This window comes from Dioscorea cayenensis, chromosome 18 (genome assembly GCF_009730915.1).
Source record: "Dioscorea cayenensis subsp. rotundata cultivar TDr96_F1 chromosome 18, TDr96_F1_v2_PseudoChromosome.rev07_lg8_w22 25.fasta, whole genome shotgun sequence".
Classification (NCBI taxonomy): domain Eukaryota; kingdom Viridiplantae; phylum Streptophyta; class Magnoliopsida; order Dioscoreales; family Dioscoreaceae; genus Dioscorea; species Dioscorea cayenensis.
This window is the reverse complement of record NC_052488.1, coordinates 17,197,979-17,221,029: the sequence shown is the minus strand read 5'-3', so window position 1 is coordinate 17,221,029 and position 23,051 is coordinate 17,197,979. Positions and strand designations below refer to the sequence as shown.

Sequence of the window (23,051 nt, the reverse complement as noted above, 5' to 3'; positions counted from 1 at the left end):
AGGAGGAAGTAGGGGTAGTAGTAGTATCGATAGGGCGCCACACATGGTACTCGGATCCTCGTGCAGTATAAACCCGCTGTAACATCCCCATTGACAGCAGGGTCTCAAAGGACATGGGAGTGACGCCGCCTACCACTCACATACAGTCAGTCCCTTCGAGGATGACATCCCCCAGATCAGTCTAATGATGTAGGGGCCCAAAAAGAATGACATGATCCGAGGATCTGTCCCCTGATGGGAAATAGAAATGGCTACCTCGTATCCCAAGTGCATCTGAAACCCATCAAGCACAGACAGCAAGAAGTCGAAATCACGTCGGCTAACCACTCCTGTGCTATCACCCCGACCTGTCAAAGTGTTCTTAGCACAAAATGAATGTACCTTAGGGCCGGGGAGTGGAGTGTGGAAGCCTTAGACCGATGCAGGTCATAGGTGGGAAATGCTGAGTCTCCTCCAAGCATTTTCCTAAGACTCCCTAACAGGTCATGACATAAATAGCGAATCATATGCGTGAGTTCGAGTGAACTCTACATCATACAGTCCCAGTTAAATGGAGAACTCAGTGAGACACATCCGTCGTAATGTGCCATATACCTAAAACTGGATCGAGTCTCCATAGCGAAAAGCTACAGCACCGTGAGACAACTGGAAAATGGCTAACACCTTGAGTGCCAACTATTTATAGGTGTTGTCAGTAATCATAAAAAGCTGCCTCCAATCCCTGGTACTAAGCATCTCCCAGATCTCGTCCTCCAGTCCAACCTCATGTAGCACATCCCTATCTATCTTCCTCGACTCGCCAAAACGATGTTGAGAAAGACGCGTGTAACTGTACTAGTGAAACTGAGAATGGAAAGTAGGTATCAAGTCAGTGGATGGGACCTGCTCCACGCATCAAGGCCTCTTCGATGATGAAGGCCCAAACAGAGTATGTTTTCTCGGTATAATCTGTAGAAGAAAATAGTTCAGCTTAGTTCAATCAAGCAAATAATTCAAGAGAAGCACGATTGTGCTAGGAGCGCACTGACGTGCTCTTCTTGGATGGAGGGGTGTGCTGCTACCCCTATTAAGCTCTGAACCAATGAGAGAACACTCATGCTCCACGAAGAGCACGACCTTGCTTCGAGGTGATCTTCATCCCCAAAAAGCCCGAAAGACTAGAATGTTCATGAGGGTATCGACATCAATAAAATGCATTCATTTTAAACCCAAATGATGTACTAAAAGCATTTAGAAGTAAGAGGGGGCATGAATTCGTTCACACCAAGGCTACAGTTGAAAATATCGATCTTACTGACATCAAGAAAGGCACGCAAACAAGTGAAGAGAAAACAATGAATGGGCGGCGAGTACTGGCAAAATCTCTCAAGAAAAACAAGCGCCACAAGGGAGAAAGAGGGGCATAGGGGAAATAGTCAAGAGGAACACCTGTTTGCTAGGCCTTTAAAAGAGAGAGAGAAGAAGTCAACCGGTCGCTCCTCCGAGCACGCCCAAAGCATAGGCATGCTCACATGTCAATTAGGTTAACTACGAGGGAGGGAGCACGGTCGTGCTCTGCTCGTACCTCCTCCTCGTGGTTATCTCAGGAAATTTCCCCAAGACACCAAAATATGAAGCACGGTTGTGCTAGGAGCACCAAAACCATGCTCACTGGTTAGCATGCTCATGCACACCCCATGCTCACCATGGAATATTTCCTGAAATAAAGAAACCGAGAAAACAACGGCATGAGCATGGGCATGCTCTACCCATGCTCAGCCTGAAATATCCAAACCTGGCAATCTACCTCAAATTTCACATGGACACACAACAAACATGAGAGAAAGCCACGAATTAAACAACAACCAAAGAAACAACACTTCAAAACTTGATCAAATGGAAAAGAATTGTACAACCACAAATTATTTCAAAACTAACTAAAGAAAAAGAAACAAACACTTAGGTTGCCTCCCAAGAGGAATGTTTAAAGTCACTAGCTTGATGTACCCGTACGCATCAAGGAGTTCGTGAAATCGAGACCTCTCATGGCCACCTGAAAAGCAGTTGCATGCATATAGTGCTAAAGTATTAATGAGATTGATCTCACCAAGATTCAGAGAAGATAACCATGTTACTTCTAGTGATGGAGCGGGTGGCTTCTTCGAGATCATTTGCTTCCACCACCTTTTGGCACGGGAGAATTTTTTTTCTAACGGCTTGCAAGGCAAGGGGGGTCTCGGAAGTACCACATCTTGATAACATACTTCTCCAACAAACTCTTTTGATTCAACATCCTTAGGGGGCTCATTCTCCAATAACTCTAATAGTTCATCTTTCATGAACGTGTCCTACATATACTCAGAGATAAAATCACCAACAACATCGATATAATTGCAAGTATCGTTAAAATCCATAGTGTGTCTCATTGAGTCTTGAAGTTTGAAAACAATTTCTTCGTCCCCTACTTGGAGTGCCATTCGACCATCCTTAACATCAGCTAGGGCCTTAGAGTTTGCCAAGAACGGTCTTCCTAAAATGAGGGGGATATCAACCTTTTCATCAACATCGATTTGTCCACAGGGAGTATGAACTTGTCCACCTTGACTAAAACATCTTTGATTATTCCTCTTGGTTGCGGATAGATCTATCAGCAGACTGTAGTGTCATTGCCGTAGACTTTGGTTCCCTGAGCCCTAGTTTTTGGAAAATTCTATAGGGTATCAAGTTGATACTCACCCCAAGGTCGGCCAAAGCTTTCTCATCCACAAGCCTTCCAATAGTGCACGGTATGATAAATCCCCCAGGGTCTTTCTCTTTCTTTGGAAGCTTGTTGGTGATTAGGGCTAAGAACTCTTCACTAAGTATCACAGAAAACACTTCCTCAAGCTTTCTCTTATTTGTGAGCAGCTCTTTCAGGAATTTTTCATACCTTGGCATTTGGTTAAGAGCCTCAACAAATGGAACGTTTATGTACAAGGTCTTGAAAACGTCAAGGAACTTTTTGTACTGCTCTTCTTGTAGGTCTTTTCTTGCCTTCACAGGATAAGGAAGTTTGGGTTGGTACTTGGGTAACTCAATTTCTCCCTTTTCCTCTCCTTTCTTCTCAATATCAACTGTGGTTTCAAAATCAATAACCCCGGACTGCCTAGCTTCCGACTAAGGTTCATTAGGTTCTGCAACATACCTCTCCAAGACAGGGTTGGGAAGTTGCTTACAACTTCTCAATAATACAGCTTTTAAAGACTCCTTAGGATTGACTTCCATATTACTAGGAAGGGAACCTAGAAGTCTGTCCTCAATTAGCTACGACATTTGGGCCATGTGATGTTGTAGATTCCTCATTGTGGCATTGGTATTTCTCATCATTTCTTCATACCCTAAGAGGCGGATTTCAGTGTCCTTGATATACCGGGTCAACAAAATTGTAAGCTCATTAGAAAGTCCTGGTCGAGAATGAGTTGACTAAACACCTTTTTGAGGGGGTCAAGGCTATTAGGGCACTTGTCCCTGTCCAAGTTAACTCCAAGAAAATTTCGGGTGATTCCACCACCCTGCATTGTATGTGCCACTGTATGGGTTGTTCTAATAATGCCTATTATGCCCAACAAAATCAACTTGCTCATCTTGCCCACTACCCATATAAAAAGAAAAAGAACCACTAGGTTCACTGTGAGACCCCCACCATCACAAGGAGGACCTACAACCTAAGAAAGTGACTGCATGTTATCCAGCCTCTTTATGATAACTTTAACATGTGCTGCAAGAGTCATAATGGCATCCACCTAATAATACCGGCAGCCTTTAGCAGTTTGTTTCTCTCAGAACTCCACTGATAGCCATTGCATGCCATTTTTTTCGATCAAGCTATAAGCGGCACTTAGTTTTTTGCTGCATAGAGACCCACTTAGGGCTGCGTCAAGCATCCGCTTCTTGGAGTAATTTAGCCTATTGTAGAAAATTTGGATTTGCATCCATTCCACTATTCCATGTTGTGGCATTTTCTCAGGATCTCCTTGTACCTTTCCCAAGTGACATACAACGATTCAAATTCCAACTGAAAAAATGAGAAGATATCACTCCTCAACTTGGTAATCTTGACAGGAGGGAAGTATCGTGTGAGCAAAGTCTTGGCCATCTGCTTCCATGTGGTGATAAACCCTTGTGGCAAGGAATTTAGCCATGCTTGTCCCTTCCTAGCACTGAGAATGGGAATAGTCTAAGGTGAACAACATCCTCAGACACATTGTTTGCCTTGAAGGTGTCGCATATTTCTGAGAATTTCTTTAAGTGGTCATATTGGTCTTCGTCCGGAAACCCATCAAAGTGGCACATCTGCTGCACCATCTGTATGAAGTTTGGCTTCAACTCAAAATTGTCCCTCGTAACAAGAGGATGAAGAATGGTTTACCCTACTACTTCCAAATTTGGTCAGGAAAAATTTGATATACTTTGTTGCTGATTCTCGACCATGTCTTCCCCTTGATTTACCTCAATATAGATTTCCACAGACCTGGCTTCATTTAAATTGACTTGCCTTAATCTCCTTTGAAAATTTCTTTTGACTTCAGGATAAGGGCTTGCCAATGGAGTTGAAGTGCTCCCTCGGGTCATACAAATGTTCCTCCATAGAGTAAGTTAAAGTAAAATCAGATCATAATTCACAAGTAAAATAAGAAAAGAAAAGATAAAATGAAAGGGATATACACAAATATGAACAATATAAACAAACTAGATCACCAAAATCCTAATTTTCCTAAAAGTTGTCAGTCCCCAGCATCGGTGCCACAATCTTGATGAACTCTCCGCAAAGTGCACCGATTATTACCAATAATAAAGTGATACCCCACTAGGGGGGTAGGGTTGTCGAACCTCAGGGACTGAACTTCTAGAACTAGTTGGTCCTCTAATGTCTAGTTAACTGAAAAGGTGATGAAGAAATTAACTACTATGAAAATAAAACAAAGGGGTGGAAGAACTAAGTAGACTAGGATTGAGTGTCGATAGGAAAAGGACAATGTCCCGGGTTAATCCCTAAGTACCTAAGATACTGACTTAAGTCTAATGTCTACCAAGGTACATTCTAATTTCCTTGTGGGTGCTCGGAAGCAATGTTGCATCTACGGCTATCAAATACGCTAAGTTTTGCAAGTATAACTACGGGCTTCATACACGCCAAATTTTGCAACTACACTAGGTAATCACAACTACGGTAATCCACACGCGCCAAGTTTTATACAAGCATCTATGCAAATCAAGCATGCCAAGTTATGCAAACACATGAATAATACAAGAAAACAATAGAACTCCATAGGCATTAGAACTCAAGTAGTCAAAGTATCAAAAACAACATAGTTCACAATCTTCGGGCACCGTGGAATGGTAATCCCCTCATGAATTCATACAAATGAGAGAGAATAACAAGCTTAAGGAAGAAAGACATCTAAACTTCCCCCTCTTTACAGAATCTCCTCAAATGTACTTCAAAAGCTCCATGGAATAGGCAACTCCACTCCTCCGGCATCCTTAACTCACCCTTGGCCTCCTTAGCTCGAGTGGTAGTCGCTCATCATCATTCCTTTAAAGGTTACTCCGCTGAAGAAGAAAACCCCCAAACAGATGTTTAGAAAACCATAAGCCTAGGCATTAAAAGGGATTTTTAGGCTCAACACAGTCTAAGCACGGTCGTACTTAGACAGTGCTCTTCTTGAAGATTTTGAGTAAAAAGGGTAAGTGACAACCAGAGGAAACCACAGGGAGAGCAGGGTCATGCTTCACCCATGCTTATCTTGAGCACACCCATGAAATGAGCACGCGGACCACACTTCCCCTAAAAGTATAGGATCATCTCTTCCCAAAGTAATCACGGGGAGAAAGCATCCCCGTGCTTCGCCCGTGCTCCCGTTGACAACTTGGGATATCCCAAATAGAGGAAACCATGGGTAGATGGCATGCCCTTGCTCTGCCCGTGCTCGCATTGACACTTAGAAGAATTATCTTCATTGGTTGATATTTGTCCCTAATTTCACTCCATATGTGTTATGAACCCTATAAACCTGCAATAGAGACAAACATATTCATAATAGCATCATTTATAAACAAAATGCGCTAAAAAACAAGTGAAAGAGTGTATTGGAGATATGCAAAATATGATATAATATGCAGTCATCAAAGACCTTACGGATGGGGCTTACGACTTCAAGCATTCCCGTAAGGCTTGCAACAATTTTCTCCAGCTCCCTTACGACCTAGTCCTTACGCTTGTAAGAAGTTCGTAAACAATTGGGTATAAATAGAACTTATAAGGATTTCTAGGGCATTCCTTATTCTATCTTTCTATTCTTTTGGGGGTGATTCTTGGAGGCAAGTGCAAAATATCTAGCATCTTAGGCAACATTTGGAGAAGGATTCAACCCGGCATTCAAGAGGATTGAAGGTAGTAGCCATCAACCACAACTTGACAGTGTGCATGGAAGCTACCTCAATGACTCTCCATCCTAGGGTTTAACAAGGCCATTTCATGGATCTTTTGTTTACCTCTATTTTTTGTACCTTAAATAATTATGCTCCATTAATAGAGGTCTAATTTGTAGATGTTTGGGTGTAACTGAACTCTAGGGTTTATTTCTATGACTTTGGTTGTTAGATCTTCGATTCTTTGATTGATTTTAAAGTTGCAATCACATCTATTTGAATCTAATTGCATCTTTGAATTTTTTGTTGCTAATGAGGTGAAAGCCCTAGCTATCATGTTTGATGTGCTATGTGATGAGTAGAAATAACCACCTAGCATATGCATGCCGTGATTAGAGAGAATTGTGAGTAAGCCTGGGTATAGGGTACTTTGGAGACTCCGTCTCCCTCAATTCTCCTGAGTGAGTTGTTGGCAATCTCTTAGCTCTTTGTAATCATGTGGAATGGATTTTAGGAAAAATCGCATTTCTGCTCCGTATTTGGATTAGAGATAATCTCTCTCTAAGGGGGTGATTATCTACTTAAAAGATTGCCATTAGCTCATAGCAAGGTTTCATGGAGTGTTAATGCAATTGTGTGGATGTATGTATCAGCTATGTACCTATTCAGTTACTCTATATCTGAGAAATCAAGGTTTAGTATAATTTTGAAAACTTCTTGGTTCAAATAGGATTGCATGTTTAGATGACCATTGTCCTGTACTCAACAACCATAGAGGGATACTATGCCCGGACATCGCTTTCTTCCTTGATTTCTCTCCTATTATTTTTCATATTTTCTTGTCTTCTTTTTCTCTTGTTCACATACAAGCGCTCTACTATTCAGGCTATTTTTCAAGTCTAGAGTTATTCCCTGTGGACCGACACTCGGCACTTACACACACTTTATTACGCGATCGGTACCTACACTTGCATCCCTATTAGTAATTAATATTATGAGTAATTAATATAATTAATATAAATTCAAGTTTCAAATATTATGAGTAATTAATATAATTAATATATGCTTGCACGTGAATCCTTCACATGCAAGTTATGTGAGGGATTCAATGGATGAGATTTTGGAATTTGGTCATTTTAGCCAAATTCTATAATCCCATGTTTTTTGGATTTAAAAATACAAAGAAAATTCAAATCCTTTGAAACAAACAAAGGATTTCTCAAATCCAAGGATTTCCAAATCCTTTGGCTTATAAATTCAGTCAAATAAACACCCCCCAAAAAGAGGAATGTGGCACCTCGGTTTTCTATCAGCTCTCTCACCCAAAATACCCTTGAATATGTCTCTTTGTCTTGTTGACTTCGATCTTATTCTACGTTTTAAGTTTGCATTTTGAAATATATTACTTGGATTTCAAGTTGTGATATCTCTATATTTGTGAGTTACAAACTTGACCTCTTTTGGCTTTGATATTTGTAGACTTTGACTTTTCATGTTTGTGAAATTTTCAAGTCCAGTAAATCTCTTTGGGCCTTTGACTTCTCTATGTAGTATAGGACTTCATAATTACATTTTTCATTCATTTGAGATTTTCAATTCTTGGATCTTCCATGTTTTTTAGTTTTGACTTGGACGTCACTACATCATAAGCCACTTGCATTATCAGGTCACCAACTTAAATGCTTTAACTTGTTTGGCTTTTGGTATTATTTATCTTTTGTAATTATTATCCTTTGAACCTTTCTCCTTTCATTAGTTCGGAAGTTTCTATCTATTAACTTATGCTTTCATAAATTGTCACATGATTTCGTTTCCATCATCATCGCATAAGAAGCCAATCTCCTAAACATTACAAGAGAGATCTCTTTTCTATCACTTACAACGTCCTTCTTCTTTACCATTTAATAAGCTCTGATCTATTCTTTTTCATTCAAGATTGGATTCTCCTTTTTGTTACCCGAAGATACCTTACTTGAAAAGGATTTCTTCTCTTTATCAATTGAGAGGTCCTATTTTTTATCCTTGTTTGGAGAAATCTTTTCTTTTCATTGGTTGAGAGTGTCTCTCAATTTCATTGTTTGAGAGAACCCTCTTTTTTATTACTTAAGGAGTCTTAGCATCATTTTCTGGAACATGGTGCCAAGTAGTGTTAGTGGTGAGAAACCATGCACTACACTAATTACCTTTTAAAAATAGGTAGTAAATGTTAGCAATGGGAAATCATGCACTACATTAATTATTGTTTTCAGTATCTTTGTCTTTAATCACTATATGTGTCAAGTATCAATAGTGAATTACATTGATCACCTCAATGGCATTAAACATCAACCCTTGTTAATGCAAGATGTAATAGTGAGGCTTTCTTAAAGAGAACAATCAACCAATTAATGCTTTAACTTTATAGTAGGTGATTACTAGTTTCAAAGGATACCATCATCAACCTTTATGAGTACTAAGAAATAATGATAAGGTTCCTTAAAAAGAACAATTAGCCATTGCATTGATATAACAATAAGTCCCCAACTTCAAGGATTTGTTTATCAACCCCTGTGGGTGTTAAGAGACAATGATGAGGCCTTTTCTTGAAGAGAATAGTTAATCATCATTTTGACTTTGCATTTGGTTATTGGCTTCAAAAAATATTCTTATTATTTCTTTTAAGTGTTAAGAGGCACTAGTGAGACCCCTTCCAAAAAATTGGTCCACTACTATATTGCTTCTCACAATAGGTCACTAACTTCAAGAAATTCTTCATAAACCACTATGAGTGTCAAGAAGTAATAGTATGACCCTTTCGAAGATAGTAATCGACTACAGCATTAGACTTCACAATTGGTCACTAACGTTATGAAATATTTTCATCAACCTTGTGAGGCCCTCTTGAGGAAGACATTATGTTGGACTTTACAATAGATCACCGGCTTAAAAAAATATCTTCATCAACTCTTGTAAGTGACAAGACCAAATAATAAAGCTCTATGGAAGAAAGCATTTGACCATTGCTACATGGACCTTATAGTAGATTACTGGCTTTAAAAAATGTTTCATCAACCCTTATGAATGTCAAAAGGCACATATGAGACTTTATTGAAGACAATAGTCGATCAATATATTGGACATCGTAATAATTAGTTATTGGCTTAAAAAAATAAAAAACAACCTCATTCATGAGAGTAGCCAACCACCAGATAGACCTCAATGTAGGTCCTATGGGAGAAATCATGCAAACTTACAAAATATCCCTCTTCTCTAAAAATAAAACATAGAAAATTCTCATTTTTTTTTTCAACTTAACTCCTTTAATGATATTTTTTAATGCTAGACCTCAACTTCTTTTTTTCATTTTTTTACAAGTTTTCTATAATTTATACAAATGAATTCCTAAACATTTCAATTTTTACATTTCTCCATCAATTTTTCAAATAAACCCAAATTTTATAAAGAAATCCAAATTTTCACATTTTCACAAAAGTACAAATTTTGCAAATAAGTCTAAAATTTTTGCGTTTTTACATTTTCCTAATAAATTTACAAATAAGTCCCCAGTATTTTTTCAACATTTTTCCATAAATTTTGCAATAACCATCATTTCTTATATTTTTTATTTTTTTCAACAAATTTTGAAATAAATCATTCACTATTCATTATTCCATGTTTTTACACAGTTTGCAAACATATATGTTAGTTGTGAGTCTTGTGACATTTCCCTTTTCACTATTTTCTATCATTATCAATCATTTATGCTAATTTTATATAGAGATGGGTTATACATGGCATATATCAAACTCAGTAAATAATTAATTAGACAGACCGAATCACATAACAAATTTTGATTTTACATGGACATGCATGGATTATACGTAGTAAAAAATAAACTCTATATTCTAAACTAATAAATCGAATAGGTCTAAATTAGATATATAATATCACATAATTTAGATGAATATTCTATACTGATAATGAACAAAAAGTCTCTCTCAAATTCAGTTATCCACAAAAAGTCCCCGTAAGTTTCTATATCTATTATAAGTCCCTCCTTTTTTATAGCATTCTTTTTAAAACCATTCGTTAGCCAACACCGTTTGTTCAATGTGTTTTGACAAAAATGCCCTCTACTCATGGACACGTTGTTAGAGATACTTTGCCCACAAATTTTGACTTTAGCCCCACGTGAACTTTGGAAACAGGGAGTTTGGTGATTACTAATCCTGAGGAAGTGCATAGCATCATTTTTTGTGCCCATTTCTCATTCTCTTCACCACTTTACTTTCTCATATAAAAAATGCAAGGAGTTTCCATTTATTAACACCATTTTTTGTTTAAATGTGTTTGAAAATTGTGTAATATGTTGCTCTTGTTGTATGTCACAAAAATATGGCCGCCAACCTTGTCAACAAAAAATGCTACTTGGTCCCAAGAGTGGAAACTTCTGGTGAATTGAAACTACATAAGTGGAAGGCATTAGGAAATCATCTTGAGGACATCCATTGCCTCATTGAAAGACATCGAGCCTATACTACAATAGAGAGGACTTTTTGATGCTCTGTTGCAGACATATGATGAGTGCATTGAAAAGTTTTGAATTACTAAGAGCTTGCTAAGCTTTCAGACTGAAGATGTGGTTCTCACTCCTCGCCTCCTCTATGATGGAGATACGGTAGATTTCAAGAAAAAGAAAACAACATCAGAGTTTGAAGAAAAACATCTCTACAAAACCAATTAAAAAAACAAAGATGCTATTAAAACAACACTTCTTCCGCTTGTTAAGAAGAAATTAAATGAGTTGAAAAGGAAAACTTTGTCATGCTCCTAGTGGTAGACCTTATGAGGTATTCAGCCGTTGTCATCTATTTTTAAAATTTCATTTATGTATGAATGTTCCTACTAGTTACATTTTATGAGTTTCCGTTTACTTGTACAAATTCCATTTATTGATATATCCTTCTGCTTATTAAGCTTTATTTCTGTTTATTATCTCATGTTTTTACTTTTTCAAGAGCATGCACTACTAATAATCCGAGAGTTACATATAATACGAATGTTAACTGGATGGTAATAACTGTTATATATGATTTACATTTTTCTTTTTAAACAAAAACATAATATAATAAGCAAGAACGAGTAAATATAAACAAGAAGATGTATAGTTAAATGAAAACCAGATATAGTATGTGTAAACCAATTAGATTATGTGAAAACCCATATTTTTAAGTGGAAAGCTGATAGAGTAAGTGGATAAAATACAAAACTTTGCTAGTTTACAAAGATAGGCACTTGCCTTATTGAGTCCACCATGTTCGTCTCAGGTAAATGGCAAGCCTCCTTGATTCAATCATTGAATGTCTTTGCAACGTTGGAAAATATTTGACCCCATCTCCCATTTGAATAAATAGTTTAACCAATGAAAGGAATAGGATCTATAAAGTAACCAACGATGTTCGTCTGTTGATGCGACTAGTGGGGTCATTCATTGCATCATCATATTCCTTGGCATAGTCATATTCCTTGGACAAATATGAATCAGCTTAAACCTTTGCACACAAGATAGTGCAAGAAATAATAAAGTAGAACATGTTATTTTAAACGAAAATGCTATAACTTGAACCAAAACTAATGGTATTAAGCAGAAACGAAAGATATTAAGCGAAAATATGTTATAATAAACAATAACTGTCTATAATAAATGGTATGTACATATAATAAACACCAAATAGATTAAGTGAGCGGACTCATGCGTAGCTTATTGAGTCTACCATGTTTGTTACAAATAGATGTGTGCCTCTTTTACCCAGGCATTAAACAACTCCGCTACATTGGAATACATCTCTCCCTATCTCTCACATTTGAAAATATAGTTTACTCGATACGCTAGATCAGATTTCTGAAGCAACCAACGATGTACATTGGCCGATGTCAGGACATGCCAATGTTCCCACCACATGTGTGCATGAGATACATTGTCTTGATCCTAAACGTCCCATGGTTGCCTTCCATGGATGCGTGGACACACCACTGACATCCTTCAGTAGTGTATATCAAAGCCACCCTCTGCTTGTCATTCTTAATGAATGTCAAGTTAAAAATTTTGTTTAATAGCAAAATTCCTAAGTGCAACTATAAACCGTTCACTATCACAAAACTGAGCACTAACTTCCATTGAAACAATTCAAACTGTTCCAAAGGCCTGATGGATAAGACCCCGCAGTTTGTTGGTGGGGTGGAAATGTGCCCCTATTGATTGATATACTCTCCGGAAATAAATTGTTGCTATTGTAGTGCACACCATAAGCAAGATTAGAATAATAATTTATAACCAGAAAACTATAATGTTACACGGTAACTTCATAAACTAAATGAAAAAGGATAATTTAAGCGAAAATTGGTAACGTTAAGTGGAAACTAACAACTTAAAGCGGAAAGTGATTCTGGTAAACAAAAACTGGTGATACTAAATGATAACACCAGAAAGTAATCATAAAGCGCAAATGATAAATGATAACTATATATCCTAAATGGGAAGTATCAGTTTTAAACAAGAAGGACATATTTAGCGCAAGGACAGGTTGATTAATACATTCAAGGGGAAGAAAGAAATAAAATGACTACACATAAAGCAAACAAATGATATGTACGACGGGAGTGAAGAACACGAGAACGCTACCACTGAATTTGGATATATATCAAGAATAAGCTCAACTGTAGTGCTATTTAGCGTATGATATATATATATATATATATAGCACATACATGGCAAACTTCACTTTGACACTGGAAACGTCAAGGCCCCATCTCTGACATATCTCTTCTAGTACTGAATCCCAAGGAAGCAACACTGTGAAATGGAGGACTTGACCCTCCCCCTTATATTTGGTAACTGCAAAAAAGGTATGCATTGATAACCTACATGAATAAAACATGGTCAACAATTACATGACCATAAAACACTTCACCACAAGATGGGACAAAAACTCATATTATTGTCTCCTAAGTGAAGACAATGTTTACAATCAGTGTGCAAGAAAAATCAACTCTATCCTAGCCATATGGAGACAAAAAAAACCAACACAAAGGATGATGGAAGAAAAAGAAGAAAGGCAGCTTAGATTAAAAATACATAGAAAGTACAAAATTTAAGTTAAAATGTGGTTCAAAGTTGAAATTCATATTATTTCTCAAAAAATAGACATGACATGGCTCCACTTTTGCCCCTAAAAAGCAGGGTAAAGTTGAAATTTTGCATAAAGTTAACTGACAGAGTTACAACCAGGGACCAAATCGTAAGCCAATAAAAAAGATGGATTGTCTGTCAAATTCAAATATCAAAGGGACTATCAGAGATATTTTGAAACTTTCAAGGACTATAAAATAATTTTCCCTATATTATATGATCCTTGAAATGACTGGATGAGATCCTCATAGAATACTGTAAAAGAGAAAAATAATGGTATTCTACAAAGTGTTTGCTTATAGATTACAAAGTGATGATGAAATGTCTTTATTAATTTTTTTTATCTGATCTCCTTTTTCCATGTGTTTTTTTTCCTTCACTCCTTTTTCCTCTCAAAGGTTTTTTTGTTCTCTCTCTCTCTCTCTCTCTCTCTCTCTCTCTCTCTCAATCTCTCAATCTCTCTCCCCCCATATATATATATATATATATGCAAACAAAGCTTTCGTTCATACAGTTGAGGTGTATTTTATATGCAAGCCTGTTAATTTGCCCACCAAACACATTTGGCATGACTTATCATATCACAAAACTAATTAATAAGTTAGTTAAGAGAAAGCCAAAGATAATAAAAAGTCATGTTCGGCATCAATTAACATCCCTGGCTATTTAAAGGTCGACCTTGAATTGAAGCCTCTTTACTTGCCTAACCATGCACGCCATTGACTTTATAGTTTCATTTCAGACTCTAAATTAATAAGATTGTTTTTCTATCTTGAACTCCAATAATGATTTCATTTAACCTTGTTCCTTTCAAACCTCATCTTTTGATCATGAAGATAATTATACCTACTTTTTTTCATTTTTTTATTCATTTTGTTATTTTTCTTACGCCTCTCACAGTGCAAATTGTTTGTTTGATTTAGATTAAAAATTTAATGCGATAGGTTAACATCAATTTAGTTGAGATGTGATTGAGCATAGGTTGGTTATGTAGCTAATTCTACATAGTATAACTGATAGAGACTAATATCATCCATAAAATACAAGTGCATATGCCGATTAGGTAATATAGTATGCGTAAAACAGGGTATTAGTCCATGAGAAACTAGGGAGTATTAGTACTAATTCAGGACTTGTTAATTGGCCCAAACTAAAGTCAAATGTATAAAATGTAAAATGAAAACTCAAATGTAAAGCAAAATAAAGTAATGGCGCGTCAAGTATGAAAGAGAATTGTTCAGATATAGATTTCCCCTAGGGTTTGATTTACTTTTAAACAAGGTTACACTAAATGTTGCAATACCATTGAGCCAAGAGGTTTCCTAAATTATATTGTCTCCTTTCTTAAGGTGAATAGTAACTAGTCCCGTATGGCGCTAATATAGGCTACCTTAGGACTGCATTGCACTTGGTGAACTCTAATTTGAAAAGACATGGATTTAGTGATTAGTCAATCCCTGGCCATTAACCCTAATCCCATACAAAGAAAGAGTGAAATATTTTCCTTGTACTCGCTCTCTACAAATGCAGTCCAATATTAGGAATTCTAATATCAACTCACTTACAAAAAATATGAGGAGAGAAATCTCAATCCCAAAGTGCCATATTTCTAGGTGGACTCGTGGTTCCTTCAATTAATTGTGGTATACCTATACAAGGTGGATCTCTCGATATGTCACACAAGTACATCAATTATGAAACTCATGGATTTCACTATAATTGAGTTCAAGACAAGAAGGAACAGACTATTGAATTCAAAACCAAAGTATTGCAATAGATCAATTGATACAAGCTTTGAAGTCTACAACCATTGTCATTAAAAAGTAAACCCTAGGTTCTACCTTGCCCAAACACATGAAGTTTAGTTCTCTATTAGTAGAGAATAATTATACAATCTATTCAAGACGAAGAAAGTGAATGAAAACATTAAAACTCCCTTTAAACTTCATGGCCTCGGATTGCGGATGAATCTTCCACAAATCTTCTATAAACGTCACTGAGAACTTGCCTCAATGACTCCTATGATGCCCTAGATCGTGGATGAAGCACTCCAAGTGGTAGGAATTGATGAGTAGACAATTTTACAACATATAATATCATTTTGTACATTCATTAGGCGTGTATTAGAGTAATATTTTAGAATTCAATGTTAAACATGGTGTATTTTGCATTCTCAGGCTTCGGGCAGTGCTTAAGGATGAGAGAGAGCAAAAAAAAAAACATTCTAGACCCAAAATGATAAAGATGGAGTTCTCTCAGCGTCATTCAGTGAAGAACAGACCAGGCAGACTCACTTACGGGCATCTTACAGTCATGTTTATGGTGGTAAGCCTCTTCTAGAGAACCTTACAAGCATGCTTATGCCCGTAAAGAGGCGTATAAGGGTAGTCAGAGGGATTTATGGGCAGGACTTACACTCGTAAGTCAGGCCGTAAGGACTATTAAGAGGAGCTTATGAGCACAACATACACCCGTAAGGGTAGTCGCAAAGAGAAGCTTACAGTCGAGTACTTACAACCATAAGCTGGATCGTAACACAAGACATAAGACCTTACAAATGGGACTTACGACCATAAGTGATCTCATAAGGCTCGTAACCCATCATCCCCAGCTCCTTACGGCTATGTTCTTACGCCCGTAAGTAGCCTATAAGTAGCGAGGTATAGATATTTCTAAAAAGAGTTTTTAGGGCATTTTTTGTTGTATTTAAAGACGAGACTTAGGGAAAGAAGGGGACGAATTTCCAAAACTTTGGAGGTGATTCAAGAAGGAGATTCAGCCCACCTATTGGACATTGAAGGGATTGGAGTCGTCAAGGATTGGCTTATCAGCGTTCTTAGAAAGTCCTTGGCCATTCTACAGCAATCACCTCTTAGAGTGATTGAGAAGGGGGTTTTAATGTTTTTTTCAATTCTTATTGTGTCTTATTGTTTGAATGCTTGCTCTCCTCTAATGGAGAGCTAATTTCGTAGATATTTGGGCATAAATGAACTCGAAGGTTTATTCTATTTTAATATTGGTTATAGATCTTTATGCTTCAATTGCTTCTTAATTACAATTCATTTTTATTTGAATCCAATTGTGTGTTTTCAATATCTTGAATGCTATCAAGGCGAAAGCCCTAGTTTTCTTATATGTTGTGCTTTGTAGCAAGTAGAAATACCCACTTAGTATAGACAAACTACAATTGGAGGGGAATGTGAGTAAACCTATCAATAGGACACTTTGGAGTCAAGAGTTCTCCTCCCTCAATCCTCCAGAGTAATTTAACAAGTAATTCCATGCTCTTTGCAATCTTACGGAATCGATTTTTGAAAAATTTATATTTCTATTCTGTATGGGATTACGGACAATTACTTTGTAAAAATAATTGTCTACTTATGATTCTTGTTAAATTCACATTGAGATTTCATATAATGCAATGTGGTTATGGGTTGTCTGTATCAGCACTATACTGACCCAATTGATTAATATTTACCCTTGCAAAAGGGGTTTAGTATATTCTAGGATTTCTCTCTATTCAAATAGGATTTCTATACTTATACAACCATTGTCCTGGACTTATAAAACCCTAGAGGGACTCCATGCCCGAGCATCCTATCTCCCCTTGAGTCTCAACTGATTTATTTCTCGTTCTCTTATTTTTCATTCTTTTTCTTCATATTTTGTTTACACACATCACACTCTTTCATTAGGTTAATTTTCAGGATTAGAACTAGGACTAGTGCTCTCAATCTTCCCTATGGATAGATACCTTGCCCCAATACACACTTTACTACTTGAATGGCGAGTACGCTTGCATTAACCCCTGTCAAGAATGACGTAGAAAAACCTAGAACTCTCCCTTCTCTATTCTCTTCACTCGGTCGCCATAAAGCCCCTCCAAAACCCTCAAATCAAATCTTTTATACCTAATCCCTTAAGAGTGGTGTAAGAACGAAGCCTTAAGGAGCTGGAGATTAAGGGTCACGTGCTTTAGGGGTGTCTTATGGGTGTAAGTTACACAAGTAAGGTCTTATGTCTTGGTGTTATGGTCTAGCTTCTGGCCGTAAATACTGGATCATAAACTTCTCTGGATTATGCTTGTGACCTCCTTTATTAGTGTATATCAGGCCCGTAAACTCCTATGACTGAACCTTATGCATGCTTGCGGGCGTAAGTCATACCTTTAAGTTCTTCTGTCTAACAGTTGTGCTCCCTTCTACAGGCATAATCATGCCGGCAAAGTTCTTAGAATAAGATTTACGGCCATAAGGGACTATAAGGTGCTCTTTTTAGCCTATTCTCCTGTTCTTAATATTAAAGGAGCTCTTTCTTCCTTGTTTTGCTTCAAAATTACTTCGTTTAGCTCTCTCCAGCTCATTATATATTACCGTGACCTAAAATTAATTTTTTATCATGTTAAGCATAGAAAATCATATTAAAAATATGTTTAATTATGCACTTACAAGTTAATTATTTACATAAATATATATATATATATATATATAAGAGTCGGTGAGACGCATCATTCATAGGAACTCAGTGAGTGCTGGTAAAGAAAAGAAAAGGAAAATATATGTGAGTTTGATATATATGTGGAGAAGATACAAAAAGTAATTAATAAGTCTAATACTTACGAAAAGAAAAACAAAAGGTTAAGAAACTAAATTGAATTTTTGCAATATTTTGAGTGATGCTAAAATAATCCTTTTAGTCAAATAAAGACTTATCCTTAATCGTGTTCATGACAAATGCATATTCAATTTCTTACGAACTTGATGGTGATTGGTCTTTCTTTCTTATCCTACTCACATATTTTTTCTTGGTTGGTGTACATAGCATATCTCTAAAATCTATTAGATTTTCCTTAAATTAATAAAAGGGTCAACAAAAATTAAATTAAATTATATTAATTATTTCCCCCCTCCCAAAAAGGTCAAACCTTTCTTTTTTCTAGAAAAAAAAAATAATATTTCAAAACTTTGAGTTGAATGAATTGGTTGGTTTAGCAATCAATTGAAATACATGTCTAACGGTTTGTGAATATTTCCTAAAAAAAAGGTGTTTGTGAATATATATATATATATATATTCAATTTATATGAAGTTTGTACATCTTTAGATTAACTCATCGATAAGAGACCACAAAGGTGTTCATTGTCTGGATTGACTAATTAAATCCCTAATTTAAGTTTAATATAATAGAATATACGATATAAAATAGATAATAGATATGAAATTTAACAAAAAAAAAATGATTTAGTAACTAAATTAGTAGTCTATATAATGGCGAGCAAACATATACACCAAGGCATACGTCTTCAATACTCAATGAAATATATGTCAATGAATATATTAGTAAACTTTGGGATACACAAAATTATAAAGAAATTTTTATTACTTGATATTTATTTAAGTTAATTAATGTCTAAGGGACATATTGGTATGTATAATCCAAAGAGTAAAAATGTATTTTTTGAAACTAATTAAAATTTTACCTTAGTTAATTTCATTTAAATATATTTTCTCCGTCTATTTTGTTTATTTAAATTTAACATAATAGAAAAAAATTACTAAACAATATGTTTATATATGCATATATGATATTAATTATAAAATAAATACATAAATATGCATACACACATACATACATAATATGTGCATATATGTCCATATTTCACAAATTAGATAACATTGAAGAAGCCAAATATATGATATTTCATTTTACAACAGTTGGTCTGATGTTTGATATCACAAACAAGTTGATACTTATGTCTAACAATTCTCTTATTATAGAACTCTTTTATTCTTGTAATGCATTAAGTTTATCTATTTTTATCAATTAAACCTATTAAACAAGTAACTTAACAATATTTTAATAAAGAGACACTGTTCTAGTACTCATGTATATATATTATCAACTCATTATACATACATAAAGATTTTGATTTAAATTAAAGAAAATATTGAGACCTCAAACTAGATTAATAATTCAACTTAATATAGTTTAAGGTTAAATAATTAAAATTAATATTCTAATATATATATATATATATATAATATGATATTTATCTTTGATGCTCATTAAAACATGACAAACTCATAAATATATAATTGTTGAGTAACAGTTTTATTTGAATACATATACAAAAAGTTTATGCAATATATATATCGGCTCAAGAATTTTTTTTTTCACTCTTCTTATCTCTTATTTAATTTCTTTGATTATGCTCAAATAATGGTCCATGAAAAAAATCAATTGATCAACTAACAAATTTTCGTTATATATACTATTATTTATTTATTTATTTATTGTTTCTTATATCAAGAGATATATATATATATATATATATGTGGTAGTACTTCATAACTACACTAGATAAAAATTAATTTGTCATAAACTTAAGAAGTACCAAATGAATAAGGAAGTTGCTCGGTGGCGCGTACAAATTAAGAAACCAGTAATGAGAAAAAAATTTAAAATTTAAAAACCTAAAATTTTAGGGACACCATTAGTTGTGTAGTTGTCCAGGCAGCCAACAACCCTACTTTATTGTATACCATATGCAAGAGGACACTACAAAGACTAGACTTTGCTTCTCGAAACTATATTCTTCATATTGTATCTTATTGTTAGTTGGCCAACCAAGAAATTAAATCAAACAATATTGTTTCAAGAATAGATTTAATTTTCCAAAAGAAACATGTCTCGTCAACCACTGAGTAGCCCAATGATATAACATTAGGTGCAAGAGAGAGAGCAAGCATTTGAATCTTTCCCCGACAGTACTATTTCTATATTGTTTATGCACTATGCATTTAAATCTAACATTGTTTATGTATTATTCACGGGCCTGGGTATAAGTTCTAGTGAAAGACACAGTGATTTCATCCTTCTAAATTTATAGGATAGAAATTTTTTTAAGGAATTTGTAAACTAACATAACTGATGTACCTCCGTATTTATCTTTTTGATAATCTGTTAAATAGAGGTTGCTTGTCTTCCACTAGTAAAAAAACAGAAGAAGAAGGGCATATCTCATGCTTCATCTTTCAGAGGAGAGAAGAGAACATGCATGTACTTTATATGGTGTTCTAGTTCCCCAATCTTCTAAGAAATAAACTCATTATATTCTCATATTAAAAAAAAAAAGCTAAAATGCCAAGTGGGTGCATCTCTCTCTCTCAAATGGTGTTATTCTCTCAATTCAAAAACAAGGAGTGCTAGCTCACGGAAGCCAATGCATGCATCTTTCAAAACGTGCAGAAAACACATAGATTTCCCACCGTGTTCAAACATGGCTTTCAAAAAGCATGCCAATTCCTTCATGTTCCACGGCCTATAAATACCAACCGATGTCTCTCCAACCTATTTATCAAAACTTCATACATTATTAACATGGCTAAGTTCAAGTCTCATTTGATAGCTTTCTCTCTTTTCATGGCCATTAGTGTTTGCACTAGTGACCGAATCTTCTCATGCACTCAAACACCTTTCCCTCATGTTTGCACCAGTTCGATGTCCAACACCATTAAGGACTCATTAGGGTTCCTTAACTCTGCCTTACAAGCAACCCTAGACCATGCAGTGCATACACATAAGCTTGCATCATCAATAGACCTTAGCTTGTTTGATGAGAGAACTAAGTCTGCATGGAATGACTGCCTTGATCTATGTGAGGACACCATTAGCCACCTAAACAAGTGCATGTCTCCAAATTCTGTCTCATTTGATGACTCTCAAACATGGTTAAGTGCAGCCATTGCCAACCAACAAACATGCATGAATGGCTTCATGGACTTCAATGTTGATCCTTCTCAATTGCCATCTTTCCCCTTCACATCCAACAACATTTCCAAATTCATTAGCAACTCTCTAGCCATCAACAAGGCCATTTCTCCGACTAACTTCGGCCGTCACCGCCGGTTACTCTCCAGTGACTTCCCGACATGGCTCTCCATCTCAGACCGGAAACTCCTCCAATCATCTAAGGTCAAGGCCAATCTTATTGTGGCAAAAGACGGCTCTGGTAATTATAAGACGATATCCGAGGCCATTGCAGCCTCTTCGAAGTTAAGAAAGGATACTTCATCAAGGTTCATCATACATGTTAAAGCCGGTGTCTACAAGGAGAATGTAGAAATTAAGACATCGATGAAGAACATCATGATCATCGGCGATGGCATCGATAAGACCATAGTCACCGGAAGTAAAAATGTTCAAGATGGTTCCACCACCTTCCGTTCTGCAACTTTCGGTAAGTTCATTCTTATTGGTTTTAAGTTTTTGGGTTAAATTGAGCCAAGCTAATATATTATATTACTGCATGCATGCAGCTGTCACAGGTGATAAATTCATCGCACAAGACATAACGTTTGAGAACACGGCCGGGCCACAAAAACACCAATCGGTGGCTCTCCGTTCAGGGGCCGATCTTTCGGTGTTCTACCGGTGTAGTTTCAAGGGCTATCAAGACACACTATATGTGTACTCCCAACGGCAATTCTACCAAAACTGTGACATCTACGGCACCGTAGACTTCATCTTTGGCGATGCTGCTGCCGTCTTACAAAACTGCAATATATACGTGAGAAAACCAATGAGCCAGCAGAAGAACACAGTCACAGCACAAGGCAGAACAGACCCAAATGAAAACACTGGCATAATTGTACATAATTCAGTGGTGTCCGCGACATCGGAGTTACAATCAGTGCAGGGTTCCATCAAGACGTATCTTGGCCGGCCATGGCAGAAGTACTCAAGGACTGTATTCATGAAGACGTCACTTGGTGGTTTGATTGATCCGGCAGGGTGGTTGGCATGGGATGGAGACTTTGCTCTGAGTACTTTGTATTATGGTGAGTATATGAACACTGGAAGTGGGGCATCAACTTCTGGAAGAGTTAAATGGGCAGGTTATCATGTTATAACTAGTGCTTCTGAGGCCGGAAAGTTCACCGTTGGGAATTTCTTGGCCGGTAACTCATGGATTCCGGCCACCGGAGTTCCTTTCACTTCAGGGCTTTGAAATAAGATAAATTGATATTTGGTGTGCATGTGTTTTTTTTGGTGCTTCTTTCTTTATTTCTAAGTTATTTTATTTTATTTTTTTATTTTTGAGTGTTTTCTTGTTTTGATTGTTGTATTTGTTTTATGAAGGATTAAATTGTAATATTGGTATTCTTTTTGGAAAATGAAAGTGAAGGAATTGTGTCTATCAAGAATTGTGAAGTAGATGATATATATATATTGAATAAAGTCAATAAACTACGGACTTACTAAAAAATATACCATGACAAATCAGAATTAGATGCCAAAAACAAAAGATACAGCAAAAAGGAAATAGAGACTAGAAGGCATAGAAGGCAAATTCCAGAGGTGAGAAAGATTATTGCAGAATTCCAATTATTTATAAGGTGTACAAAATTTTTAAAAAAATTAAGGGAAATTATATATTGACCCAGCTGTCTTTGCATGTATGCACTCTGAAAATTTTTAAAATTATGGATAA

At 36.0% G+C, this 23,051-nt stretch overlaps 1 protein-coding gene across 1 annotated transcript; it reads left to right on the top strand.

Annotated features, from left to right (window-relative positions):
* The first annotated feature begins 20,936 nt into the window (after window positions 1–20,936).
* LOC120281858 (pectinesterase-like) lies at window positions 20,937–22,755 on the top strand. The gene is made up of 2 exons (XM_039288552.1): window positions 20,937–21,797; window positions 21,877–22,755. The coding sequence occupies exons 1-2, from the start codon at window positions 20,939–20,941 to the stop codon at window positions 22,566–22,568; spliced, it is 1,551 nt and encodes a 516-aa protein (XP_039144486.1). The 5' UTR covers window positions 20,937–20,938; the 3' UTR covers window positions 22,569–22,755.
* Window positions 22,756–23,051: the final 296 nt, after the last annotated feature.

Excerpts from the sequence above, each read along its gene's own strand:
- LOC120281858 (XM_039288552.1), top strand. The coding sequence starts at position 20,939 with ATGGCTAAGTTCAAGTCTCATTTGATAGCTTTCTCTCTTTTCATGGCC. Across the intron at positions 21,798-21,876 it reads CTTCCGTTCTGCAACTTTCG|CTGTCACAGGTGATAAATTC; the intron begins GTAAGTTCATTC and ends GCATGCATGCAG.